At 39.4% G+C, this 14,724-nt stretch overlaps 2 protein-coding genes across 2 annotated transcripts in view; both read right to left on the bottom strand.

The window, feature by feature from the left end:
• Positions 1-14,724, bottom strand: part of LOC134812277 (dTDP-D-glucose 4,6-dehydratase-like) — a 263,853-nt gene that overhangs the window by 75,402 nt on the left and 173,727 nt on the right. The gene's annotated exons all lie outside the window — the stretch shown is intronic.
• LOC134813165 (cation-independent mannose-6-phosphate receptor-like) overlaps positions 1-14,724 on the bottom strand; it is a 53,051-nt gene that overhangs the window by 1,330 nt on the left and 36,997 nt on the right. The window contains exons 29-46 of the mRNA XM_063820851.1: positions 8,033-8,207; positions 7,645-7,777; positions 7,103-7,256; positions 6,437-6,565; positions 6,172-6,303; positions 5,709-5,846; positions 5,391-5,564; positions 4,230-4,340; positions 4,013-4,109; positions 3,677-3,753; positions 3,217-3,371; positions 2,767-2,884; positions 2,184-2,347; positions 1,677-1,990; positions 1,275-1,446; positions 967-1,077; positions 785-860; positions 419-483 (exon numbers count right to left, since the gene is read on the bottom strand). Of these exons, the coding sequence (XP_063676921.1) occupies positions 427-483; positions 785-860; positions 967-1,077; positions 1,275-1,446; positions 1,677-1,990; positions 2,184-2,347; positions 2,767-2,884; positions 3,217-3,371; positions 3,677-3,753; positions 4,013-4,109; positions 4,230-4,340; positions 5,391-5,564; positions 5,709-5,846; positions 6,172-6,303; positions 6,437-6,565; positions 7,103-7,256; positions 7,645-7,777; positions 8,033-8,207 (2,487 nt within the window). The 3' untranslated portion in view covers positions 419-426. The remainder of the gene's footprint in view (positions 1-418; positions 484-784; positions 861-966; positions 1,078-1,274; positions 1,447-1,676; positions 1,991-2,183; positions 2,348-2,766; positions 2,885-3,216; positions 3,372-3,676; positions 3,754-4,012; positions 4,110-4,229; positions 4,341-5,390; positions 5,565-5,708; positions 5,847-6,171; positions 6,304-6,436; positions 6,566-7,102; positions 7,257-7,644; positions 7,778-8,032; positions 8,208-14,724) is intronic.

Genomic DNA, 14,724 nt, shown 5'->3' with positions numbered 1-14,724 from the left:
AGTTGGCAATCAATCCACAAGAAGTATGCTTAAACCTGAATTAAATAGAGATAATCAATAATCAGTTGCAGCGACAACAATGTGTGGAAAGTGTGAAATGTGAATCAACATTCAACATTTAACTCAACAATCAGATATATAAGGTACCTATTCACTTTTTAAGGAGTCACAAAGTTTAAAATAAGAAACCAAGAAAAAGGGAGAACTGGAGAGGTCATGCTTTTGAGATTAATCACGGCCAGTCCAGACCGAAATAATCTGTGAATTAATGAAAGTTTCCAAGTTAATGTCAGACTGCTTGGAAATCGTACCCAAGATAACATTAACCAGCAACATGCTTTAGCGAGAACAGTACATTCACATGTCACGTGTGCCAGCAAGGAACCAATCATCGTGCAGAACAAGTGCCGCTACCTACCGGTCCACTCAAAAATCGCAAGCCATGTTACTCTCAGCTTCCTGGTCTTTCATATCAATCATCACCTACATTGTTTCATTGAATAGATATTATGTTAAATTTCGGCTACCCCTTTTCACGATTAAATAACGACTAAACATATTTACGTCATAGATTGAATCGGATGTACACTGAACATATTTGATACAACTTATAAGGGGAATTTAACACACTTAACCATAAGTTATATTAAACATATTACACATATTACATGGATAACGTTAACGAAAACGTAAAGTACAAGTTACATATACATTATACATCCTTGAGTAATGAGTACACAATTTTTAAAAATCAACCAATTCACAAAGTATATTCTTAACTCACCCTTTTGTAAGCCATCGGTTGAGCTCTGGATCCGCGAACTGGCAATATCGACCTGATCTTTCTGAAAACCTTATCCCTAAAAAGAAGAGGGATATAATCTACCACTAACACCTGAGTATACTGTAAAACGTGCCAAAATAACCATTAAATAGTCACTTAATCTTAATATAATCGCGACTAACCGTCTATTAGGGTTGATGCAGATGTAAAGGAGAATTAGAGCCAGGAACACAGCTGCCAACAGTAGCACTACCGCTAACAGAAAACTCATGTGTGTAGTTCTAGATTTGTAACTGAGGGGTTCCAAGGTTAGATTAACTACTTATTCGGTACTCAGCAGGTACCACCCAGTACTCAGCAGTCAGCAGGTATTACCGCGGTACCACTCAGTCTTCTTGTTTTATCATTTGGTGATACTCACCCAGTGTATTCACCGCCATTAAATATCATGTAAAAGAGCACCAAGAACAGGTGATTATGCCTCGCTAACCTGGAGCAGACGAGAGGGGTAGAAACACCAAGTAACACGTGACAATGAGACATGCCCCTGAAGTAGGCTGTCTCCTCCACACCACACGTGTATTCTATTATAGCCTGCCAGCTCTTACTTTCACTGTCCTCACACGGGACGGTTGATTTGATGATTTGTTCGGATGAGTCGTCTAAGGAGAGAAAGAGATGAGCTGTCAATTTTAGAAAGTAAAATTTAAAAAATAAAAGAATGATCTAGTTGATGATAGTCATCATTCCATAATCGTAACAAATCTTGGTATCTGATACTTTATATGCATTTCCCTTATTCAAAGCAGAACGTTTATCACGAGATAAAATGAAAATGAGTGTACCTTACAAAATAACAATCACGATTCACATAGCAGATGAATCCACAAACCTCTAGCAAAGATCTCTACTCCGTCTTCAGAACCTCCAAAACTAAGAACCTTATTGTTCCTCTGATCAATAACACACACCTTCTTCCCACTGCATCGCTTCTCCTCCAACCCGTCACCCAACAAATCACCACATCTGGCAAAATGCACCGTGTATGGCACACTGGCGATGCTATAGTGATGTGTTGCCATCTGCTTCAGATCCACAAGGTCCTTGGTGAGTGGGTTGGGGTATTTGCAGGTCTTGGAGACAACGGGACGTGTGCTGGCGTTGCAGGCAACAAACGAGCTCCAGGTAAACTTATAAATGCAATCACTGGAAGAGGAGAGATGTTTTCATTATTGGGTTGAGCTAAAGATTATGGTTGTAGCTGTATTTTAATACAGTGCAGTATTAACAAGAAATTGCAACAAATTGTATCAAGAAATCTATTTTGGAAGCCTAAACGAAAATGTAATTAAACTTTGCCATAAACCCCACATATTTTATCAAGTCTAGCTGCACAAACCTGTCGTCCACAAAGACTGGAGCTCCGAGGGAGTTACCACAGGAAAACAACAGCTCAGTTTTAGAAGACCTGCTCGAGCAGACCTGATCAGAACCACTGTCGTAACGTAGGGCTATCTCGGAGGCTTTAGGACCGATACCGGGGGCTTGTACTCTAGTTTCAATCTGTGGGAGTGATATGATAGAGTCTAGGGTTACCAGTTTCAGCTACATTTCACTGCTTCTGTGTTTAAACCTATTCAGTTCACTTCAATCGCACACCATGATACGAACAACAGTAGAGCTGAACTTAACACTTGAGAACCACGCACTTACTACGGTTGACTATTTTTGTAATAATTAAACAGTAATGGTCCTCACGAGTCACGTAGTCAAAGTCCGTTAGTCTCATCACATGAGCCAAGAATAATGAGATGATACATAAAGAATAAAGCTCACGAGGTTTCATTATCACTAATGTACAGAAGGCGACTGGCGTGCTTCTAAAGTGCACGTAATTACGTTCTAGAACAATACAACCTCACATGATAAACACAGTGACCATGGCAGGCGACCAATTGGGTCAATAACTTGTTGTTACTCACGAGACCCAGAGACAGACTGCCAAGGACTGATTTCTCTGACATACATGCTATGCTGTTTTCAGTACACCCAGACATCTTGGAATCCAAATGTACACCCCTACATGGATTAATGGAGAACCTGTAATGATGATTTTATTGTAATTTGTAGCATATAAGTCGAAGGATACACTTCAGCGAAATCCGGCCAAAGGTGAGAAATTTCAAGCGTGCGCGCGACTGTATTGTACTAGCTAGTATAGCTCAAACATGTGACTTCAAGAAATGGGACAAATTAACTTTCCTTACATTTGAGACAAAATTTTGCTAGTTTTTACAGCGCTGTACGGCACGCGCTGAATTTCACAGAACCCGAAACCAGATAATCCGAAACCCATTTAAAATAATTAGTCCGCTGCAACTGATCCACTCTTTTATCGGTATTTCATTACGGAACTATAAATTATGACTAACGTTCTGTCCTCTTGTTCGACCAGCCAGTTATCGTTCCTTCGTGCAAGAGGGGCGAAATCGTAAACAACCCCACCTATTTTGAAAACACACTCTTTGGGACTGAATTGACACACCTTTTGAGAGCACAGGCTGAATGAGTAAAGGCATCCGTCATCCTGAAAAAGGAAAGAACTAAATCAAGCGAGGATGTCATGAATCTTTCCTAAATCTGAAAAATAATAACGACACACAAAATCAGTCGGCGGTTTATGTATTTTCTCCGTATAAATAATTAATAAACTTGGTGGGGAGTCCATATTGTTTTTGACACTTATATGACATTTATTCAAGGATTTCATTGGCTGAATGGCTGCTGTTGGAAGGTGAATTATATGCATGACCTCCCCACTATTAACCACGTCTATTATGATTACCATGAATGTAATCTGATATAGGCGAGATAGTTCCAATCATAACTTACACTGACTGTCAGGAGCTCCATATCAAGTTGTGATCGACAGCACATGATCAGTATCTTGCTGCTCTTTCCTTGTGGACCTGAGAACGTTAGTTGGTGGGTTTTGGGCACACAATTTACCTCTTATCGGGAGGAGGGGAGGGGCTATGTCCATGTATTTAGTATTTAGCTTATGTATCGCTTTTATATTGCCGTACACTCTAATACAAATCACAAGACAATAGCGAAATATTCCCCTATTCGGGAAACCCTAGTAATGAAGGCTTAAGTACAATGTATGAGCATTGAGCAGTGTACTTTGAATAGGGAACATGAGTGGGTAACTTTGCCAAAACTTACATTTAGTTGAGTTGGTTCCACCAGTGTACATTATCTGGACCTCTCCCTTCTCTTGTGCTAGTTCTGTGGAGGCGGTGCTCACTTTACCCAGGGATACCTAAAATAATGGGACCATTTAAACAAAATATAAAAATAGGGACTTTTAATTTGTAATATTTTGTATGTTTGGTAGACAGCTAGGGAGTTATAATTTAAATGAGTCATAAGTTTTACTTACAGTTTTACCGTTGCTCTGGGCACAAACAGCAATATCAGGACCACAAGTATTTACCGCCCCACAAACATTTGCAGTTATGTAAACATTGTTATCTCCCACTGCTACTGAAGTCTGAAATAGCAGTTTATTTTGTATTTTTCTTAAGTTTACAGTTGAAGTCTAGATCATTCCACAATCCACTGTCTTTTTTTCTGAAGTTCACGGGGTTTACAATAAAAACAGCACCTTAAATCGCCAGAAATATAACCCTTATTTTCTGCGGTGTTAATAGATGAAAAAAAACGTACTATTTTGAAGTGATCTATATCTAGGAACTCGGAGGACTTCTTCAAAAATAGGTCATACTGAAGATTCTTACCTTCTAACCCACTATCAAATATCTTATTTAACATTGAGTCAGAATAAGGTTGGCTCCTTGTGAGGAACTAAATATTTGTCCTCAGGAAATGCTGCAGCTGCAAAATAGCTGGTACTCATATTAAACATTAGACTGAGTAAATTCCATGGAAATAAGTGAACTTCTTAATATTAGAGAGTTGAGCTCGATGTACTTCTCTTCACTTTTTCACAGAAAATTTCAAATACTGATTACACAGATATTAAAGAAAGCCTGTCATTTTGAAGCTAATAAACTCAATAATTTAACGGAATAATATTTTTCATTTCCACGAATCTAGTCATTTTCATGAATTGGGTCTAAAATCGAATCATAATCTATGAGATCACTAGATTATGATCTGATTTTGATGTGATGAATCAATTACAGGGATTTGCGCAATGTTTAAACTGCCTTTTATGGTAAACCTATCTTGAAGTGATGTCATGACTACCTTATAAGGCATTCCAGAAGCACAATGATATCATGTTTCTTGTAGCATCATGGCATTAGTGCACAGAATTGTACTGTTATTTCTGCTTTAAGAAGCGTACCACACCTTCATGACTATGTTTTGCAACAAAATAAAGGTGAGTGCGATCGCCATCAAATTGAAAAAATTCCCACGTATATATATGACTACCGAACGAATTTAATGAACCGAACAGTTTTTCCATTGAGTGCAAATAATTTGTGAAAATGTGTATAATCTGTGCAGGCAAAGTAAAATTCCGTCTTCTAGAACAAGATCCTGAAAGAGGATCTCCGGACTGAACCAAGCTAACCTGATAGTACTCCTGGGAGAGAGTCAAAGTGGTGAGGTCGTACAAGAATCTGGTGTCAGGATCAGATACCTTACAGCCGAGTACAGGGATAGGATCAGATGACACGCAGGCCCGGTCTGTGTACCACGACACTTTGTACTCGCACCCATCTACTTCAACCAGATACGGTATACTCTGAGGGAAAAATCAGGTCAATTTCAAATAAAAAAAAATTAAAAATATAATTTGAACCAAAATCTTCCACAAAAACAAAATCTCCAAAAAGCTGCCAAAGTTTCAACAAAAAATAATGATAGTTTGGCAGTTTGAACAACTCACAGGGGCATCTCTATCACAAAGGAATGTTATCCTGGTACTATAGGACCCACCAGAAGGACACACTTCACCATTCGTGTACAGTAGTTCAGGGTTACCGTCAGGTCCTAGCTGTAGCGGTCCTGTTACCTGTCCTATAGTCTGGAGGAAAGAAGGGTATAAGATTGCAGATTAAAGCATTAAGCACATTTTGTGAAATTTTGCTGCACTGAAATTTTGCCTCTGAAGATTGGGGGTGTTTGAAGGACTTTTGATTATTGTTATGCTGGTGTTAGTTAAAAGGGAAATATTAAATTGTTGATTATCAAAGTATATTACTTTTGTATCTACTGACTCTATTATAGAATTTCTTAGAACATTAACAAATAAAACACAGGTTTGCTATGCTGGGGGACCACGAGCCCCCTATATAATGATAACTATTACCAGCATAATTCTTTAAAAATAACGCTTTAAAACCACTAACCGTAGATCCAGCTCCACCACTTTGAGCGTAACAAGCAGCAGATTTACCAGAACAGGGGATAGCTCCAGTGTTGGGGAGGGATTGGCACACTGCCAGGTATATGTAACCATCTAGCGGGATCTTGTTGGACACCTGCATCAGAGTGGTTTGTCAATAACAGGAATGTGATACATCACAAAAGGTGAACTGACGCTGGGGATATCAAATTTTATCGTTGTAGCAGCTCGTCAAGTCTAAAGACTCTAAAATAGCAGCAGACTCTCACCAGGTACTGAGGAGAATGGCTGAGAGAGGAGAGGTCGATCACGTGACCATCCTTGATGATCTCACAAGATGTGACGTCTTGTTGACATACCAGGGGTGTGGGGAACTTTAACCTAACCTCACATTCCGTCTGGCAGAAGAAAAGGATTTAGATATTTTTGATTTAAAAACATACTTTTATTAGGATCAGGTAAGAAAACATTGGAAATCATACGTTTTTATTTAGTTGAAGTTACTGTGATAAAATCATTCGAGGCCAATATCTATATTTTCTACAACAGATCTAGTCTGGAGGGTTCCATAGATATCACTGCAGACATTAACTAATAGGAAACAACAAAACCAACAATAAATAAACCACAACACCAATAAATAAACCACAACACCAATAAATAAACCACAACACCAATAAATAAACCACAACACCAATAAATAAACCACAACACCAATAAATAAACCACAACACCAATAAATAAACCACAACACCAATAAATAAACCACAACACCAATAAATAAACCACAACACCAATAAATAAACCACAACACCAATAAATAAACCACAACACCAATAAATAAACCACAACACCAATAAATAAACCACAACACCAATAAATAAACCACAACACCAATAAATAAACCACAACACTAATAATTAAAAACCACGTACCGTTCCGATATAACTAGGAGCCTCATCCTCTTCTCTATCACAGGTAAAGTCTATAACAGTACGATAAGGCACCGAGGAACCGTCTCCTTGTGTACACACGTCCCCGTTTAGGTAGGTTAGGGTTGTGATGCTGCGTACTCCCGTGCTCGCTATACTGGCAGGTTTAGAGGTATTCAGTGGAGTGGACAACTTAGTGATTCAAAAAATCAGAAATTATAGAGAAGTCAATATTTTAAAGATACCTAGCGATAGCATCAGATTATGATCAAGATGAGAAGATGGTAAGTAACCAAGTTTCTTATATTTGTTAGACTCCTCGGTACAATCGATAAAATATATAAAAATAAATGTCAAGGTGAAATGACCAATCTAAGAATAACCAGGTGACTGATCTCTAAGTTGTACCAGGTAACCAGGTAACCAGGTAACCAGGTAACCAGGTAACCAGGTAACCAGGTAACCAGGTAACCAGGTAACCAGGTAACCAGGTAACCAGGTCACCAGGTCACCAGGTAACCAGGTAACTGATCTCTAAGTTGTACCTGGTATCAGACTCGTAGAGACCCAGGCTGACATGTTTGTTCTGCGTAGTTGACAGACACACTGCACTATCTTTCTTACAATCACTATCTAGAAGTTTCTCACAAACTGCTACGGAGTAACTATCGGTCGATCCTGAATTGGATAAAATCAGGGACAAAAGGATTTCGCGGCATGTACGAAATCGCGAAATTTGGCCAAAATCGCCGCGAAATCCTTTTGTCCCTGGATAAAATCGAGTTTAAACAAAATTGTATTATCATATAAGTTTGAAGCTGAAAAATTAAAATAGTATAATTTCAAAAAGGGATGTTCAGTAGAGATGCCACGAAACAACAAGATGACTATCTCAATTTCAAGAAAAACCACTCCCTCTGCACAATAACAAACCTGGAGAAGCAAGTGTGTAAATTCCCTTCAAGCTGGTGAGATCCAGGATAACCTCCCCTGACTGACTGTCACGTATAGTGCAGCTATCTCCCACCTCTCTCTCCTTACACGCAAACTTGGTCCTCCAGAGGAAGTTATAGATACACGACACGTTGGACAGGTATTCCGGACTGCCCTGTGTAATTATTGGGATTAATTGCTTGTTTTAGAAAATTTATTTATAGAATTATATATATTATTATGATCTGCACTCGTAATATGAGCAGAACCGTCTTTTATGTACTACAACACTAGATAATAGTCCCTAAAAGTCTTCATGCAATGCAATGTAGTGTTAGTATATAATATTAATCATTTTATTTTAAAAGAACTCAATTGCCATTTTATTGTATCGTTTTTAGTGCAAGCAATAGTTGCAATCTTTCAAATGTTTGAACAATTTTAAACGTTATCAATGTGACAATGTTATCCAAATCTTTTGTAAAACTAACAGTCAATATATTTCCAGAGCGTCTTTGGATGAAACCTTCGGTTATTGGCAAATAGCATACCCTGCGTTTACTTGCTTTCCTCTACAGCGGGAGTAAATAAATACCCCCTATTAATTTGTGGAGTCCTCTGCAGAGCGAAAATATTGATTTCAATTAATATTCCGCCCCCCCCCCCCTCTCCTCTTAGCTTGTTTTAAAGGAAGGAATGTGTAATATACATAATACAGTATGGCAGACGATGAGAGGATCTTGGTGAGAAATGAAGAAAACAGGGATATAGAGTACGGATCTACTTCAAGGCAGCCTTCTACAGAGGTAGAAACTAAAGAACTCAACGAGATTTATGAGGATATTGGTCTTGGTCCTGCACAATATCTTTACTGGACGTTAGTTGCTCTGGTTTCGTATTCTGACTATGCTGAATTGACACTTTTGGCAGTTATTCTACCCTCTTTAAGATGCGAATGGGGACTTACTGCAAATTTCGAAGCAGTCATCACAATATCAATGTATGGCTCTTATGCACTGTTTGCGATATTGTTCGGAAAAGTTGCAGACATATACGGAAGGAAAACTGTGATTCAATGGTCCACACTTTTCTTGTTACTGGCAGCAATTGGTGGCGCCTTATCACCAAATAAATGGGTTTTTCTTGCAACTAGGTTGGTGACTGGTGCCTGTATCGGGGTCAACTTAAACTGTATCGTATGTTACGGCACTGAATTCGCTGAAAGCAAATACCGCGCATTTGGTATTACCCTGTTTGTCATATCATCATGGTTTGGAACTTTTGCTGTCAGTGCCGAGGCTTTTCTTCTTTTACGACATGTGGGATGGCGTTGGTTAATCATGATTGTTTCACTGCCTGCTGTCCCTGCTTTAGTCCTGATTCTAGCTCTTCCTGAATCCCCGCGGTTCCTATGTGTCAGTGGACAATTGGACAAAGCGATGAGGGCTGTCAGAATTATGGCCAAGATCAATGGCAAAGAGTTGAAAGAAAACATAAGGATGATCTGCTTCGAGGAGGAAGACTTGGGGTCATACTCTAAGATCATCAACCAGGAGCACAGAAAGTCAACCATTGCATTATCAGTCATGTACTTCAGCAATATTTTCTTTGATTTTGGTTTCGGAGTCCTTCTTCCTCTTATGTTGAGCTCCGGATTTTGTGGGGCGACGGTGACACCAGCACACAAATGTCAGCTTCTTTCTCAGAGAGACTTGCTCGAGATCACACTAGCCAGTACATTTGCCATGTTTGGTGTCGTGGCAGCTTTTGTTTTTGGACAGTTAGTTGGTCGCTTGCTGCCTCTACGTGTATCAAGTGGACTGCTTATTCTAGGGATTACAGGTCTTTTCATATGTGTAAATCATTTTGTCACTTTAGTGGTAGTGGTATTGGCAAGGACTTTATCGGCTAGTTCCAATGCAATAATTTGGATTATGATACCAGAAAGCTTCCCAACAAACATCCGGTCAACAGCAACTGGTTTTATCAACGGCTGGGGAAAGTTGGGAGGAGTTTTAGGAACAGGATGTGTGTATTTAGTGTTTTACTCTAGTCCATATTCTGTGATAGGTCTATTTTTGCTTAGTTCTATAGGTGTTTTCATAACATCGCTAGTCTACGACAGGGAGACCAAGGATGTCATTCTTCAAGAAACGTAAAGTTATCTTTGGAATTTACCCACATTTGGACATACAGGGTGGTTCAGACTTTACGATGTCTAAAACTTTTGCTTGCGGTTGCATGAACTGAGTAAAATAAAATAATAGAATAATGAAAGATCTGTATTATATCGTATGTTTGTTTTTTACTTGTTTTCATGAAATAATTAAAACATTGCAGAAGATTTCTCCGCATGAGCCAGAAATTTTCATTGACTTCACAATATCTCGACAATCATCAAAGGCAACATGTAGGTGCGGTAATATTTTGTAAATAGTAAGCTCTAATGTTGGATTATTCAACAGCGTAGTATATAACATTGCCTTACACGATTGTTTGGACCTTTACTGATAGTTTAAATTCGACATATGACGTCATCTAGCGTCATCTAGCGTCATCTAGCGTGAAATATCGCCAGATGATGATAGATGACGCTAGATGACGCTAGATGACGCTAGATGACGCCAATTAGCGACATTGTCGCTAAGTGCACGGCACCTTTCGAATGTCGCTATCTAGCGCTATCTAGCGCTATCTAGCGCTATCTAGCGCTATATGACGCTATATGACGCTATATGACGCTAGATGACGCTAGATGACGCTAGATGACGCTAAGCACGCAGCACTGACGCCAGGCGACAGATAGCGCTATTTTCATAAAATTTCCGCCCTTTTTTTTGCGACATCTAGCGGTATCTAGCGCTATCTAACGCTATATGTCGCAACGACATCTGACGCAGCGCTATCTAGCGCTATCTAGCGCTATCTGGCGCTATCTAGCGGAGAATGTCGGTTTGTGACAGTTTACGCTAGATAGCGCTATCTAGCGCTAGATATCGCGGCGACAGCTAGCGCTAGATAGCGCTATCTAGCGTAAACTGTCACAAACCGACATTCTCCGCTAGATAACGCTTGTTAGCGCTAGATAGCGCTATCTAGCGGAGAATATCGGTTTGTGACAGTTAACGCTAGATAGCGCTATCTAGCGCTAGATATCGCGGCGACAGCTAGCGCTAGATAGCGCTATCTAGCGTAAACTGTCACAAACCGACATTCTCCGCTAGATAACGCTTGTTAGCGCTAGATAGCGCTATCTAGCGGAGAATATCGGTTTGTGACAGTTAACGCTAGATAGCGCTATCTAGCGCTAGATATCGCGGCGACAGCTATAGCTATGGCTATAGTTGTTAAACGTTAAATATCTAACGTTGGTTATAAGTTTTATTTTTAACGTTGCAAAACGTATATTATTTGACGTCAGATCAAGGTTACCTTACTAACTATAAGCAGAGTTTAAGATTCAACTACATTTTAAAGTTGTATGTAGGTTACATATAATTATAAAACGTTGTTAAAGGTTAAATATCTAACGTTGGTTATAGGTTTTATTTTTCGTCCAGTATAACCTGTTTATGCTCTAACCATAGCCCTCTCGCTAGTAGTACGCTTAGACACATGGCTATGTGAAAGAAGATGATGTAAAGATCTAAATGTTAAATTAGCATTTGCAAATTAATAGTATTGAAATCTCGCACAGCAAGTTATTAAAAGAATGTAATGAGAGTCGAGCCGAATTTATTGTTCAGTAATCACATATATCGTACCCACGAGTTTTCAGTTTACGAACTACGCGCAAGTGTGAAGTGCAAGCGCGAAAGCTTTAGTGCAATTTAGCTACGAAAATACCAAAACCCTTAAAATGCGATGCATTCAGTATTTAGAATTAATATATTATAAATTTATAAGTTATGTCAATCCTCTTACCTGGGGACCCAGGCTATTTATGTACATGTATATGTAATTATGTATGTACATGTAATTATGTACATGTTCATAAACATTAAGATTTGGCGAATAAAGATTTGGCGGAATGACAGGCTGAGCGCGGCCCAGTAACAATCCTCGGGATCGGAATTATTTTGGATAAATACTTTACAGCTTTGAGCTTCGAGTAATCTAATTGACGATGTTTGTTGTAGCGCGATGCACTACTGGGCCGCGCCGCGCAGCCAATAATATAATGCTTCTTGCAACCACTAGTGCTTTACTAAACATACTTGGTCAGTACGTTACTTTATGTACAAACTTTTAAAAGGTATCGAACTGTACAAATTTTAAAAAGCTGTCGAGGAATTTTTACCGAATTTTTAAAAACATTTTTGTTTTTTAATCAGTAATCACTTCAGTCCGAAAAATTTGTTATTTTTGTCCGGGAGGTTACATTTCAGATTTAAAATATTAACATGCATCCGCACGTCATCGTTTCCCGCCATTTTAACACAAATTTTTGCAATTAGCTTTTTATTATATATTTCGAAAATTTATGAAGCGAATTTTTCCCAAACTATAAAAAAACTGAAAAAACGTGCCGAACTGTACGAATTTTTTACGACTTTTGTACGAACTGACCAACTATGTTACTAAATTGGCGATATGCACCATGACTGGGCCTCGCCGAGCTGTGAACATGAACAGTGAAGGATTGACATCGTGAATCAACGCGATGCGTTACTGTGAGTGTGTCGCGCCGCGCATCCAAAAATGCTTCTCGGTATCCAATAATGCTTTTCGGCGAAATGCACCACTGAGCTGTGAAAGATTGGCATCATGAATCAACGATGTTAGTAACTTGTATAAATTTCGTCGAAATAGTACGTGCCGCTTTCTTCCGATCCCGAAATGTTAAGGGTCGACGGTCGTTTACATATTAGTATTACGTAATCAGCTGAGGAGGTTGGGGTTTTCAAATTTAAATGATTATTGATTACGCTAGTGTAATATTGACATAAATATAATAGCTATGGTAAAACTGATTACGGGGTATGTGAACGACCCCTCATTGTTAGTAATCAGTTCCATACATAGTTATTAAGCTATTAGTATTATGTCACAATCACACTAGCGAGCGTAATAATTTGGAAAACCCCGGCCGGCGGCATCAGGCCCTTTATATACCTAATTATAATATGTAAACGACCCCTTGATTAAGTGATATTTAATATTTTGTTCCACTCAGCCGAATATTTGATAAATCGAGTGTAATAGTTGGGTGACTTCGACGAGCCGCGCAAGCTTATAGTTATATCATTTGCATTCTCACTTAAATCATAATTAATTTTCATACACAGTAAAAATTAATTTTCATATAAAATAAAAATAACAAAAAAGATTGGGTGGGAAAAGACAGGCTGCGCTTACGGTCCCAGTAAAACACACACACACACACACACACACACACACACACACACACACACACACACACACACACACACACACACACACACACACACACACACACACACACACACACACACACACACACACACACACACACACACACACACACACACACACACACACACACACACACACACACACACACACACACACACACACACACACACACACACACACACACACACACACACACACACACACACACACACACACACACACACAGAGTTAGGATTACTGTTACTGTGATAGGATATGATATCTTGTGCTATATGTAGCGACGACATCTGACGCAGCGACATATAGCGCTAGATAGCGACATCTAGCGCTAAATAGCCTGGACTGTCACGACCCAAAATTCTTCGCTATTTAGCGCTATCTAACGCTATTTAGCGCTATCTAACGCTATCTAGCGCTATATGTCGCAACGACATCTGACGCTATATAGCGCTATCTGGCGCTATATAGCGCTAGATAGCGTGAACTGTCGTAAACTGACTTATCCCGCTATCCAGCGCTTGATGTCGCCTGCGTCAGATGTCGTCGCGACAGATGTCGTCAGATGACGTCAGATATCGCTAGATGGCGTCAGATAGCGTCAGATGTCGCGGCAACATATGACGCTAGATGACGCTAGATGTCGTCCCTAGAATTTTTATGAAAATAGCGCTATCTGTCGCCTGGCGTCAGTGCTGCGTGCTTAGCGTCATCTAGCGTCATCTAGCGTCATCTAGCGTCATATAGCGTCATATAGCGTCATATAGTGCTAGATAGCGCTAGATAGCGCTAGATAGCGCTAGATAGCGCTAGATAGCGACATTCGAAAGGTGCCGTGCACTTAGCGACAATGTCGCTAATTGGCGTCATCTAGCGTCATCTAGCGTCATCTAGCGTCATCTATCATCATCTGGCGATATTTCACGCTAGATGACGCTAGATGACGCTAGATGACGTCATATGTCGAATTTCAACTATCAGTAAAGGTCCGATTGTTTTTGTAAACACGACAATTAACTGACAAGGTGTCTTACTTATACTGACTACTGAGTTCCCTGACAATTCAAGATGTATAAATCTATGTAGAATTGTCGTAGAAGGTTTAACAATTAGATGGGCAGGATGAATGGAGCTAGTTGAGCTGGTGAGTCAAATTGAAAAAGAGTACTCAATATTATAACTTTATAACGTCTTATAACAATATAAGATTCCAAAACATTGTGTGTATACTCAAGTGACTCAGTTTCAATCTGTTAAGTGATCCAGCTTGAAGTTGATAAGTTGGACATTTGCCAAGATTC

The sequence above is a fragment of the Bolinopsis microptera genome, chromosome 3 (assembly GCF_026151205.1).
Source record: "Bolinopsis microptera isolate Bmic1 chromosome 3, MBARI_Bmic_1.0, whole genome shotgun sequence".
NCBI classification, from domain to species: Eukaryota; Metazoa; Ctenophora; class Tentaculata; order Lobata; family Bolinopsidae; genus Bolinopsis; species Bolinopsis microptera.
This window is presented reverse-complemented; position numbering and strand designations above follow the sequence as displayed.